The 15269-nt window shown below is 33.1% G+C and overlaps 1 protein-coding gene across 1 annotated transcript in view; it reads left to right on the top strand.

Annotated features, from left to right (window-relative positions):
- KIAA1549L (KIAA1549 like) overlaps window positions 1–14450 on the top strand; it is a 96316-nt gene extending 81866 nt beyond the window's left edge. Inside the window, exons 19-20 of the mRNA XM_032209558.1 lie at window positions 7708–7859; window positions 14169–14450. Coding sequence (XP_032065449.1) covers window positions 7708–7859; window positions 14169–14450 — 434 coding nt within the window. The remainder of the gene's footprint in view (window positions 1–7707; window positions 7860–14168) is intronic.
- Window positions 14451–15269: the final 819 nt, after the last annotated feature.

Raw genomic sequence — 15269 nt, 5'->3', positions numbered from 1 at the left:
CATTTATTTGATTCAGTAGAATTATGAACCAACAATAATTCTTTGTTTAAAACGGAGCAAAAGACTGCAGTCTATCAAATACTTTGGATTTATACATCCTAAATGTTTGTATATGCCTGTGTTTGAATGAGTTTGGAATATATCTTGTTTTACATTGTAAATCTCCAACTTCATTGGTGTTCCTGATATTTCATATTATTGCAGCTCATGAGTTAAGACTTTAGAGGAAAATTATTCTGATTGGTCAATAATTCAGCTAATGAAAAATGTATTGTTTTCAAAGAAATAATAGTTATGTTGCTAGTTTGTTTAATGTGCTTATTTGGATAATAAAGAGATTTAGAAGAAGCAGATTTTTTTAAAAGGGTGCTGTTACTAAATATTTATTCTTAACTTAACTGTATGATGAAAGGAAGGTAAGCGAACTAGCAGTTTAATCATGTGCAAAAGGCATGATGTAGATTTATTTTTCTTCTTCTTTTTTTAACTAAATTGCTTTTTTCCCTATCTCAGTCTCATCGGTAGACAAAAAACAGTAAATTATTATCCCCCAAGTTTTGGAAAAATTTTCTCTGAAGTGTTTCTTGAAAATTAAACTTTGTAAATTAGATAATAGCTTTTAAAATAAAAGCTTGTTCCTACTCTCAATGACCAATTTAGGTAAATAAAATGGAAAAAGTGTGTAGGGAGAACAGCTAACTTGCTTATTGATTAAACAGTATTACTTGATGCCACAATTTTTCTTTGGATTTTCATCCTTTACATTTTGTGGTTTAATACATGCTGTGTTCAAATACCAACCTTAGCATGGCTGGCTGGGGGATTCTGGGAGTTGAAATTCATGAGATTAAAAGTTGCCAGAGTTGGACACCCCTGCCCTGTCTTTTATCTGCTATTGTAACATTTGCCCTTCCCCCTTCCCAAAGGAAATAACAATACTTCTCTTCTGCTGGTTTTTCTTTAGATGGTATTACTAGCAGTAAATGTCAGTGGAATGAAATTGCATCTATAGCCATTAATCTGATTTCCACAATAAAAAATAGTCAACAATGTATTATGAAGTTTATGAAGTGCTTAACTAATGGAACATACATTTTTATCCTACTGATTAGACGTGCCATTACTTTAAATTTCTTGAAGTTGTTATTAAAGAGGAGGAAATGACTTTTCTTAATTGTTAACATTTGGAAAAATCTTGAGAGAAATGACACTGGCTGAATGAATTGCTGGATGTAACAAATGTTTCCCTTTGTTTTTTTAAATCTGAAAATATAAAAATGAGTGCTACTATAATGTTTCCTACATATGGAATATATTTTTTAAAATCTAATTTAATAGTCTTTGTAAGATCAGCATGTAATAATACATCAACAGTTAATAGCTTTTTCTTAAACAGATGTGCCCTAAAAAGTACAACATAAATAAAAGCAGCTTAGGCCACACTTTTAGGTGTGCTTACATGGAACCAATGAGTATAATTATATATACAAGCATTATATACTTGTATAGCCTTATAGTTATACTAAATATAATTATACTTGGTATAATATAGTATTATATTTATACGAAGTATACTTTCATGGAAAACAATGGAACATGTAATGTTCAATGATTGGGATAAGTTTCTCTCTCTCTCTCTCTCTCTCTCTCTCTCTCTCCCTCCCTCCCTCCCTCCCTCCCTCCCTCTCTCCCTCTCTCTCTCTCTCTCTCCCCTCTCTCTGTCTCCCTCTCTCTATCTCTCTCTCTCTGTCTCTCTCTATCTCTTTCTCTCTCCATCTTTACAAACAAAGGGCTTGAAAGAAGTTTCACTATATTGCCTTAGGTTATGATCCAGTGGCGCGTTGAAGAATTTTACTTAACTTTAGGCATGTAAATAGTCTCCGTGGGGGCCACTCGGTACAGTTTGCATGTTGTCAAGAGATGCTTAATGCTTGTGTGCTCTTTTACTCATAGGTCTCATTAGCTTTAAAGGCTTTTTTCCCTTATTTTTTTCATCAGTTATTATGCTTCTGGGCAGTGTTCTGCCACAGATAGCATGTCATGGCAGCTTCTGAAAAATATTCTTTTGATGAACATTTCTGGAACTGATCTGTAATAGGATTGCACAAAATTGTTACAGATTATTCACCCTCTGTAGTTTCCTAGCACAGTGATTTTAACCTACATTTTGGGATATGTCACTTTATCCTATCTTTGAAATAATTTATTCGTTCAGCTCCTCCTTTTATTCTTGCTACTTTATTCTTAGTTCTAATTTTTATTGCCTAAAAACAGGGTGACTCTACCCAGAATATTCCTCTTTGAACATCACAAATATTTTGGAAACCATGTACTAATAATTTCTTGGTTTTGGTTTGTTTTTAAAAACAAGATAGAATAATGCATATTACATGCTTGTTTAATGTTTAAATGTTGGTCAGTTTAGAATTTCAAGAGTGATACTTCAAAATGGATATTTTTGATGCAGAGGTATCTGTGTGTGACTCATTAGTAAAGCATTATTGCTATGATTATATTTATATATTATCAATAGAACAAGCTGAGATTTTTGGGGCCCTCTCTGGAAAAGATGGAATGTAAGATATTGTCACTAAGATAGAATGCTGACGTCTATAGTTTTATGGAAGAAAAGAACAATATGATGAACTAATTTCAATTAGATCTACTGAAAACAGTAAACTTAAGTTATTACTACTGTGCACTATTTGAGTTTAGTGAGCATACTCGCTAAATAAATTTGACTCTAGCTCCATAATTAAAGCTTAGATTTAATACAGAATGTGTATTAATCTTGCCTCAGATTTAACTGAGATGGGTAACATTATTATTGACATGTGGACATTTGAAAAATCTTTAATTATACAGGTAGTCATCATTTAGTTATCACAACTGGCACTGACAACTCTGTGGTTAAGTGAAGTGTTACTAAGTCAAAGTGTGACTGTGCTTATGATCTTACTTCAATTTTCTTTTGCTTTAAGGATTTGTTGTAAAGTTATTTTTTTAAATCACCACTTAGTGGTGGTAACCACTAGCGGTGATAACTAAGAATGATTGTTAAATTAGGGAGTCACTAAATGAGGACTACCTGAATTGAGTTTTGCCAGTTTTCTTAGGAAGAAATATGTTAAAGAATTGTGTAGATAATTCAGCATTACTCCATGTTTGCAAAAATATTCTAGCTTCCTATTTTCTGGGAATAAATCAGTGTTGGTTTATAAAAAACTAATGAATGAATAAGATTAATATGCCCTAAGAATAAGGGGCTGATTTTGAGAATCCCAGAGATATTTTAATTTGCCTTTTGTTTGAATGCTGAATGCTGACATAGTTATCTCACTTTACTCTTTCAGAAAAAGCAGAACATAGAAAAGGAGATAGAGTAAGCCAAAGAAATTAATTTCATGAGATAAGAAAGAAAATGCAACTAACCTAATTCATTATAGCTCTGCATACCTTTTGATCTTTGCAAAACAATTCTTGCTTCCACCACACCCCACATAGATTCATACATTGACTTCTGTTGTTTAGCCGATAACATCAAAATGGAGAAAATAGAGTGGGCATCAGAATTTCATTTTTAATGTGTGTCAATGTATACACAGAAAAAGTGACAATAAGGGTTATATAATCTCTTAATTGTAATTTCAATCAGTGTTAGTTTTCAACATATTTTTTTTGCTATAAAAACTTTGCAGCTTGAGTATGGCTTAAATAAATATGGAAGTTAACGGAGATGGGGTGGTTGGAAGATATTTGGATAATATTTCCATTTTAACCTACTCATAGTTGATGTTTCGAAAGTTGGCATAAACATTTTCACATACAGTACATCAATTTGTAATTCCAAGGCAGATCTCAGCTTCTTTCTTTAGAAAAAAAGGCATAAAGAAGCACTAGTGGACTGCATGTGGCTTTCAAGAAGTCATGAAGCTGTGAAGTTCGGAGGAATTTTTGCACTCTAGAATCCTATCCCTTTAGATCCCATAGAGCTTCTAACACAGATAAATGATTACAAGAAGGTAGATGGTTTCATTTATAACTGGAACTTGCAAGAATATATGAATACTTCCATCTGATTAGGTCATCGTATTTTCTTTAAATCACCAAAAATAACAAAAACATGCAGACTAAAATAAAGATCAGCAATTCAACTGGCATTACTAACTACAAGAAATAATTTGGGATTCTCTAACCATTTTGACTACCTCAGAAAAGAGAATCTGGAACAATAACAAATTTCATCTTGATTTCTAATCCTACTAGGAAATTTTGAGGGAATAAATGAGAATTGAGCCATATATTCTGTTTGAATAGGTAAAATATACCCTGAAATTGGCCTAGGGATTAGAACTGCTTTATCTTCACTGATGTTTCTTACATGCTTCTATAGTGAATCTGAACTATAAGGGATTCATAATGTTAGCATGAAATTCCCAAAGTCTAAGCAAATTTCAGTAAGTTGTTTGTAGGAGAATAAACCATCTATAACAACTTCACAGTTTTAAAATGCCTACTGCTACTACTACTGCCACCACCAGTATTTTAAGATTTCTGCTTGGCCACATGAGTCTGGTTAAGTGGTCTGCACAATCATGATCACAGTTCTTCCCTTTTTCAGGAGAAAAAGTTTGAAAATGCAAGTTACATAATTTGTATTGATGGTGACTTTTATACGGGTTCTAATTCTGAGTTATCTTTTCATATTTACACTAGAGCAGTGGGTTTTCCCTTGCTTCTTTTCTTTGTTTAACTTGAGGATAGAATAAATGCTCACTGCTGGTCTTCTACTCAAGTTCAGAACGGTGGAGAAAAGTTTCCATTCCCCCCTCTCCTAACCCTCTAAACATGGATTAAAAAATTCTAAAATTCTGCTCTATTTGTGTTTTGCATCCTTCTAGTTCTGGGGGATGCATATTTATAATTGTGACTACTCAAGGGAAAATTACAATTGGTCCAGCAGGATAGCAGATCCTCACTAACCTTATTCTGGATTTAATGTTACAAGCCATCTTTGTGATTGTAAAGTGTGGTGTAAATATACAGCTGTGGTATAAATATTGGTACTGGAAATGCCTTTAAGCAGTAAAATATTTTCTAATTTCATAATTTACTTGTGTTAAATCTAATCATTCCAACCTATGGATTCAAGGGACTTTGTTTGTAATATGATGTCTCTGTTTTATTATTATTATGACTATTATTACTACTATTATTATTACTATTGGAATGGCTCTTTTTAGAATTGTTGAGGCCCATCAGGTTAAATATACCGTATGCTATATTCATTCACGGGTTTATTCATCGACAGAAGAAATAATTTCATGAAACCTTTCAAATTCAGAGTTTAAGGTCTCACCTCAGAGAGATCTTAAAGAGACATAACTCAAGGAACATACAATATGGGGCTAACTTCTAATATTCTCTCCCAAATGAAGGTTGTTTGGTTGGTTTATTTGGTTCCTTTTATAACTTGTAAACCCATAAGCAACATTTGCGCAAACTTGAGAAGCCCATTGTAGACAAAGAAGGCTGGAAAACTATGTTGTAAATTGAAATGGAAAAATGGAACTTTGTCTTATTAAAATACATTGTTTCTGTTTAACATTCTATGTGTGTGAAGTGTTTTGTTTTGAGATACTCAAACATATTTGTCAATAAGACACAAAAAGAGAGCAGTTTCGTTTAATAAATATGCTCTTGCAAAGGAAATAGCAACTGATGACAATAATGTAACAATCATGGCAGGTGTTAAGTGCTATTCACTGGTTGTTGTAATCTGTATAAATTCCTACGTAAACGTTAAATGGAGGTAAGAGGCATAAGGAACACAAGTTTGAAGGATCTTATGAGAACCACATTGGCATTAGTACATTTTGCATAGATGCTCTGATGAACTAAAGAAAGAAGGAAAATAAAATTATAGTATTCATAAATAAATATGATGGTGAATTTAGAACTTAAATTGATGGAGTAATTCTTGAGTCCTTTACTTAATGAGTTTTCACAAGAAGGTTACAATAAATTTTATCAAATTCTGTAATATATAAAACTGAAATATTATTCCAAGAGAGGTATATTACATATACTAAAGATAGTTGTAACAAAATTAGCATATGCAGACAGTTTCAAAATTAACATTGCTCTGGAGATATTTTCCTTAGGAAGAAAACTAGATGTTTTTATATTTACAGAAGAATAAGTTCCATTGAATTCAGTTAGTTTATATGGATAAGATTAGGCTCCAAAAGTTATATCAATAGCAACCACAAAAGATCCTAACAGTATGCCAAAGCAAAGACCAAACTACATTCGATTCAGAAAATAAAATATTAATAGCACATGCTACTGGCTGTCTCCCGAACATGGATATTTTCTTTTCAGCAAAAGAAAAAAAGAAAAGGAAACCTGGCTCTATTGAGCTTGCATACTTAATTATTTAAAATTTGAGTTACAGAAAAAATGATGGGAAACTTGAAACATTTAAACCCCTAACATGTGAATAATTGCTGTCTTTGGTCTCTAAGAGCAGTGCTTCATGACCAGAAGATAACAGTGGGTTCATTTTAAAAAAAAAATACTTTGCAACATTTTTGCTGGGAACAGTAATGTGATAGCAGCAATTTGAGGAGTGCGTCCCAGAAGATACCAGTGACAGTCACTGAAAAATCTATTTATTTGTCAACTGATGAAGAAGGTCATCTCTGTGGACAAGTAAACTCTTAATGAAGACATTAGAAAGCATCAGAAAACAGAAAGATTGTGACTATATTTGTTTTGAGATATAGTTATATATAAACTTACTCGGATTTTTCTCTGGAATTGAAGATTTAAATAACATTAAATTCACATTAAAGCAGGTCAGGGATGCTTTGCGAGTTGACAGCTAGGTTATTTGAACTATTTAAAGTCTGACACACACAACATAAGTCAGTCATATCTATGTTATTCCCTCATTCTTTAATAATCCAAGAATTTTGCTCAAAACGTGACTAAACACAAAATTTCACAGAATTTGAAAGATTTGCAAACATGCAAAAGCAGTGTTACACACAAATATATTTAACACAAACATATTTCACAAAATCGAAACAGATGGTTACTGTGCTTTCCAGAAACTCTTAATCCTATTGTGATTGCTCATTGTTCAATAATACTCTGTTGAAAATGAACTATGTTGATGTTTCAGCTAATAATTGTACAAAAGAAGCAACACATTTAGAGAAACACAAGAATCTATTTGGTTTCTCATATCACATATACATTTTGTATACTCGCAAGTTTTATTTGAAACATGCCCAGGAACATCTCTTTCTACTCTTCATAAATCCAAAAATATGCATCTGCATTGTGCTGCTTACTGATGGAAATAATGAATGAAAAGCTGGTACAGTAATTCATTTGGACAATGAACAAGTACCACTATTAGTTGCATGAATATAGTGCTGCCGTCTTCGCTGTATCACATGGAATGTCAGTACTGATCTCTCTTTATATAGGTGCCGTCTCTTCCACATTCCACAATAGTGGCAACATGGCACTAGGTGCAGATGCAGTAATATACATGATCTACTTTTGGCAAGAAATTCTCCATCGCCACTTAAACAATGGGATCTTCTATTTTGAACATCTCAGATGTCCTTTAAAATGTTCCTCTGTGATTAAAATGTGTTTCGATGACTAACTACCTTCCCTATTTTTTGATAGGAAATACAGTTCCAGCAGTGTTTGCCATCCCAGCAGCAAACCGACCTGGGTTCACAGGTTATTTCTTCCCTGCAACACCTGCAGCATACAGAAATCAGGCTTGGATGTCTTATGCTGGAGACTATGATATCCCAGGACAATGGGCTGACTCGGTAATTGAGCAGATTTTATTTTACTACTTGTATCTCCGAGTAAACTGATATATACAGGTAGTCCTCGACGTATGATCACAATTGAGCCCAATATTTATGTTGCTAAGTGAGACATTTGTTAAGTGAATTTTGCCCTATTTTACAATTTTTTTGCCAATGTTGTTAAGTGAATCATTGCAGTTGGTAAGTGAATCTGATTTACCCATTGACTTTGCTTGTCAGAAAGTCACAAAAGGTGATCACCTGATCCTGGCACACTTCAACGTTCATAAATGTGAGTCAGTTGTCAACTGTCTGAATTCTGATGATGTGGCCATGGGAATGCTGCAATGGTTGTAAGTGTGAAAAATGGTCATAAGTCCCTTTTTTCAGTGATGTAACTTTGAATAGCCACTAAATGAACTGTTGTAAGTCGAGGACTATCTGTATTCCTTTTAAAAAAATTTATTGTTGTTATTATTTCAAGAAAAAAAAACTTGATAGAAATACACTAAATTCAACAAGAATATTGATTAATGACTTGCAATTAAATAGCAGTTTGAAGAAATCATATGGCCAATACAAATAGTATACAACAAACAACTTAAGAGTAGTATAAGATATATGATACTCAATTTCTGGCCAAGAGATATCTCTACTGAACTATAAAAATATTCAAATATAAAAATTATGTTTAAAAATTGAGTTAAAATAAATTTAACACAATTGAATTAGAATAAACACAAAATAAATGAGAGAAAAACCTAAATAGCAAACAATACACTAAGAATAGTATAAATTATGTGTAGACTATGTGACTGATTAACATACAAAATTCGGGACTCCAAATGTAGGTTTTAGCACAAATTTAAAAAGCTGTCATTGTTTTTCGAAGATTTGCATTCAAATAATAAAAGTGAAGAGAAGAGCACATTCACATATGTAATGGAATGTGAATGATACTGGTTACACAATTGCTGATTGTATTACTCAGCTATCTAGCCATTTCCAGAAGAGAACTTAAAGCATGATGTTACAGTACAACAACCGGAAGCTCACTTTGCTAATGTTCATTAATGTTTTAGGTTCCTTTTATAAAACGTTATTACTGCAAAATAACAAATAGTTGTTACATGCATTGTTGAATTTTTCTAGTATGCGAAAACTGGGTTTAAGCTGAGTATTAGAATTATAAAATACATATTAGAATAACAGTTGGAAGGGACCTTGGAGATCTTCTAGTCCATCTTCTTGCTCAAGCAGGAAATCCGATACCATTTCAGACAAACTGTTGCCCAATCTGATGGTGATTTCCCAAAATAATTGGAAAACAACACAAAGTTAAGAATTATATGGTTTCAGTGATCAAGTGAGATATACAATGCCAAAACAGACTTTACATAATAATTATTAATACATAATCTACTAAATACATGTAGTTTTTGACTTACAACAATTGAGCCACAAATTTCTGTTGCTAAATGAGACATTTGTTACGTGAGTTTTTCCTCATTTTACGACTTTTCTTGCCACAGTTGTTAATCATTGCAATTATTATATCAGTAACCTGGTTGTAAATCTGGCTTCCCCATTGACTTTGCTTATGAGAAGATTACAAAAAGTGGTCACATGACCTGTGATACTGCAACTGTCATAAATATGAGTCAGTTGCCAAGTGTCTGAATTTCGATCATGTGACAATTAGGATGCTGCAATGGTCATAAGTGTTAAAAACAGTCATAGGTTAGTGTGTAACTTCGAATGGTGCTGTTGTAACTTCGAACAATCACTAAATGAACTGTTGTAAGTTGAGGACTCCCTGTATTTAGTTCTTCTACTTCATGGTATTGATGAAGATATGGTTTACATTGGTTTTCTTCTGATAGAGTTTGTAAATTAAATAATAATGATAATCGGTGCACTGGATGCCATGTCAACAAATCTTGGGTGGCGGTTAGAAAATCCTTGCATTGACTAAATTTCCATCAGCCAATTGCCAAAGGACCACATTGCTTGAATTCACACATTTACTACGCCCATACATTACAACATGCTAGTTTCTTCAGAAGAACTTGATGCATATGAAGGCCAGTACCAGAAAAAGAACTGGCAATTGTGACATTGCCAGTCACAACTCAATTTTTATAAACAGATAGTAATAAAAATTTAGATATTATATGTTGTCCGACTCCCAGTGAATCTGAGCAGTTTACAGATTACTAAATTATTTAAAAACAAGGAAATGAGGAAAAAAACCAACAACAACAACCAAAAATATGGATGGAAACAAAGATTCACTGTGTATAAAATCTTGTATGGAAAATATTTAGTGGGTTGGTGGTGCTTTCTTTTACATGAAAATGACTAGGAAATCAGCACTGAGAGAATTCTGCTCTAGCATTGTGTATAAATCACCTTGTAAGCTTTTAAATGAAGAGTTGAAATAGATTTTTTTAAAAAAATGAATAAATTGAGACCCCCCCCCCACTTTTTTTTTTAAAAAGAGTAAAATAGAGGACTCCAGTACTTAATTTTGGATGTCAGGATGGTGTTCTAGATCATTTATTTTTGGAAGAGTCTAAAACACCATCTTATATGTATTAGTCTCTGTAAAATACAAGCTGCAAATGAAATACAAATTAACTATTAAAATAATAGTACATTCTCTCCTTAGAGACCACAATCTGTTTCTTAAATCAGTAACAAAATGGTCACTAAGCAAAATGGTTGCTAAGTAAACTTATGACTGGGAAAGAGAGATGCCATGTAGATCAGTGGTTCCTGCCATCTCATTCAGATAAAGTTATCTTGTGCAGTGTCCTGTTCCTGACCCATTTATTTCTGGTTTCTCCCCCCTCCCCCAAGATAGAGAGACTGGATATACAAACCATAACTCTTTCTGCTTTTCTAGGCAGTGCAGCTCTTTCCTAAAAAATGCTAACTGCAAATTAAGAAGTGAAGTTTATGATCTTAATTATTTGATTAAAACTCTTTGCTTTGTACTTCCTGAAACTAACTAGACTTTAATCAGTTTCACACTGACCATTTTGTTTTTAGCTTCATGAAATTTAGTTGTAAATGTACAAATTGATCAAAAAAATATTTATTATTATTACCATCATAATATTTTTTGAATGGCTGCTAAATGAGCTAGACACTAAATAAAGAATGGTTGTAAAAACAAAAATCAACAAAAAGTGATAAAATAAATGTTATCAATAAAAGTTATCGCAATTTATCTACTTTAAATCCTTCTGATATCTGTAAATAAGACAACCATATATCCCTCTGCCATCAATTGTTCTCTTTATTTCATATCCCCCTTGACAGAATTCTAATATTCAAAATATTTTAATTTGTGTTGGTCTATTATTTCTTGGGTATAGAATGTTTCTTATGTTGAGAGCTGTAAAGATATTTTTGGGGCACAGCCTGGATTTGCATTTATTCCATAGTTTCAATATGGCATATATAACAATGATTTTTGACATCAGCATTACCTTTATCATATAACAAATATCCATTCAACCCAAATCTCATGTTATATTCTTTTAACTCTAAAAGTCTTGTATTTCCCAGCAATACCCACTCTTTCATGCAAATCAAACAACAAGCTGCAAAGTACAATTTCTAATCAGGTAACATTTTTCTTTCGAAAATACATTATCCTTTGGGTGACATGTTATCTCTACCGTTTATATTTAGAAAAAAGTAGAAGAATTTTTTGATAATGGCAACAATGATCTTATGAAACAATGCAGATTTGCAGAGGTTTTGGTTGATAAAAGTGTTAGAATCTCTGGATTTCTCAGCATTGTAGTTCTGCTTTACCATTTTTATGGGCCTGAACTAGAGAAATACTGGCCTCTAGTGCTTTATTCCAAGATGTAGGTTTTTTAACAAGTTTAGCTTAACATTAGTTGAGTAATAGGGGTGTAGTTTGATTTTATCTTTAAAACATTGGGTGCCTCGTAAATTTTTATTGTAGTTACCCCTTCTGTGAACATCATGCGTCTAGTTTAAGATACCCAAACACACGCACGGACGCACACACACACACATGTTGTAGTTGTTAATTATATCCTTTTGACTTTCTGCCAACCAAACCTGGTTGTGGGCTAGCATTGTGATTGAACTCCATTGTTTGTTTTCTTTTTGCTACTTATTTTTGGGAGCTTTTTTCCCACTTAGCTTTCTTCTCTTGACATTTTCTGTTTTTATTTGTAAGCTCCCCTCCCCCCCCGGTCAGGTGATCTCAAAATTGAAGTAATAAGTAATAAATGAAAGAAGATAAATGTTAACTTTGAAAGTTTTTTTAAAAAATAGCAGACTTTGTAGAGCCCTCTTTATGAAATTTAAGGAGGATACTTATTGTGCTAGGTATCAGCAAGAGTACTTCAGGAACAGAGAAGGAATTATTTCCTATTCACTGCTTCTGATCTGTTTATTGAGGGAGATAATGAAATTTATGCTTTAAATTCTCCAATAAATTGTATAATGGAAAAGGAAGACAGCTGGAAAAGATTTGAGAAGCTGAAAAAAAGTTTTGAAAATGAAAATTGATTGAAGTCCTTGCCTAACATGAAAAGAAATCATATACACACAAACTTTTAACAAAAACATATATTCTGGTACTCAAAGCTTTCTGACTTGGATATGAAATAGAAAAGTGAACTGCTCCCATTTAATGGCTACATCTGTGCTGTAAATACTAAGATGACCACTAGCTCATAGCAAAGATATGGAGTTTTCTGTACATAATCTAGTGGTTGCCCAGATTTCACAATCCATGTCCAGTAACCCCTTTCTAAGCAATATTTTTTCTCCAAACTAGTGTGAAGATTTCCTTACATACTTTTTTATATCACGTGAATAGAAAAATAAATCTTTTGCTATATCAATTCTCCTCTTTCTGCAATTTCTTTATCTGAAAAAATTGCCTTGGGCTTTAAACAAATATTATGTTCTCTTTTATGTGTATTGTATCAATTTGAATGAAACATCTGTTTTGAAAGGGAATAATGTTCCATAATTTTTGAGAAAAAGTAAATAAATTAATATCTTTCCAATAAAATATCCTTAAAAATTGTCATATATAGGAACTATTGACTTCACTAGTAAGATTATTAGGAAAAGGGGGTATATAACCTATTATTAGCTTCAATCTTTAGCTTTAATTTAGTTATTAAATGAGTAGACATTGACTATTATACAAAATTTATGCAGAACAAAATAGCAATAGCACTCAGACTTATATACTGGTTTACGGTGCTTTGTTACATCCTTCTCTAAGCAGTTTACAGAGTCAGCATATTACCCCCAACAATTTGGGCCCTCATTTTTACCGACCTCGGAAGGATGGAAGGTTGAGTCAACCTTGAGCCTGGTGAGATTCAATCTGCCAAATTGCACGCAGTCAGCAGTCAACAGTCAACAGAAGTAGCCTGCAGTACTGCACTCTAACCACTGGTTAATCTCTAGATTTTAATGTTTTGTTTTCAGATTCTACTTGAACCCACCTCTATAGCATGCAGAGATTTAAAAAATTAACAAAAAACCAATAGAATAATATCCAGAATATCTATTCTACTACTTCCAAACTAATTCAAAGCCTTATTATCTTATGTAATATGATAGTCTTATATATTCAGAAAAGACATCTTTGTTTTAATTCAGTGAATTAGGATTCAATATGTTGATAATAAACCTTTTCTGTTTTGAAGATGGGGCAATGCCACAGGGACATGTACCCTCATGTCCAAGGAAAAGAGAAGCCTCATTCCAATTAGAGAAGTTAGTACCATGTTTCCCCGAAAATAAAGACAGTGTCTTTATTTTCTTTTGATCCCCAAAATAAGGACTTGGCCTTATTTTTGGGGAGGTCTTATTATTTTTGAAGTGCAGAGGTGGCGAGTGTGGTCACCTCATGGCTGCTGCTGTGATGCAATATTTTCAGAGAGGTCTTATTTTTGGGGGAGGGTTTATTTTAGCACATGCACTTAAAAGCCTAATTGGGCTTATTATCCAGGGAGGTCTTATTTTCAGGAAAACGGTACCTCTCTCGGTATGGCTCACAGTATGGCTCTACTATGTTCCATCAGATTACTGAGGAATGGAAAACAATTGATTTGACAAGGAGCTTATTTATTTCTGATGAAAATGATTTCATTCAGTGATTTCCACTCAAAAATGGCATTTCCTTTGGAGTAATCAAACTGATTATTTTACAGCTTTTCCCAAGTGATATATTTATATGAGGTAGGGACTGCAGCTGTTCTGTGTTGTTGTTTAAGTGAGAGGAGTTCACGTTCTACTTAAAATCTTCTGTAGGTTCCACACCCTGGCTACCTAGAAGCACATTCACATCCACCCTATGAGCACAACTGTCTTTCGATGCTTCATCCTCAGTATGGTGAATCAGCAGATTTGTATCCAAGTCTGGAAGAAGCTCTGCACTCTGCTACAGTTGGATCTCATCAAAGCATAATAGAAAATGATGCTTCAATCAACCCTGTCCACAATCTTTCTACAACTGCCTTGGTGAAGGCAATAAGAGAAGAAGTAGCAAAGTTAGCCAAGAAGCAGACAGAAATGTTTGAATTTCAGGTTTGATGGGTTTCTGCTCTGTAGGTTTTCATCATTAGGAAACCTATAGCTTTTAAATTAAATGCCCTGTTTTTCCCAATTCTGATAGAGTCAATATTGGACCTTTTAAAGTAATAGCCACTATAACATCAATTCCATGCCTGTTACAATAACTATTCCCTGGCATTCTGCATAAAACATTGATATATTATAAGCAAGTGTTCATCACATGTATCTTGTTTGATGACATTTCTACCACTGTAAACATTTGTTAAACCAAATGCCTGCTTTCTATTCCATATACAAAGTGCTGGGGAAGCACAAATATAGACCTCTCTGTAGCAACATCTGCATGTAAAAAGTAAGTTTTATCTTTCTGGATCAAGAGGAAACTAATACTGTGATAATTAAAGGACATGTATTCTTTAATTAGTGGTCAAGTAAGTTACATTTTGGAACACAGTATAAAGACTGAGTATAACAAAGCAATAGAGCTCAGCTTTTGCTAGAAACCACATTTTGGACCACAAGAATTTGATACGTATGAACTTCAGAGTGCTTTCTTAATATCCTCAAACCTTGATCATTGTTTATAATCCAAAAACCAAGGGAGGGGGGAAAGAGCTGGTAAGAAGTATACTAGTATAATTAGTGTCTAAGTGCTGATATAATGTTACCTTTGAAAGTTTTCAATAGTGTCTCTGTTGACTGTAAAAAGGAAAAGAAACTTGACCAAAAATACAGGTGTTAAAAGCTCTTGGAATCTTCCAGTGAAACCAAATTCTCTACGTCTACTATATTCAAAAAGAATTTCATATTGAACAAAGTGAAAATGGTGAATCTGAG

Source organism: Thamnophis elegans, chromosome 1, assembly GCF_009769535.1.
Source record: "Thamnophis elegans isolate rThaEle1 chromosome 1, rThaEle1.pri, whole genome shotgun sequence".
Lineage (NCBI taxonomy): Eukaryota > Metazoa > Chordata > Lepidosauria > Squamata > Colubridae > Thamnophis > Thamnophis elegans.
This window is presented reverse-complemented; position numbering and strand designations above follow the sequence as displayed.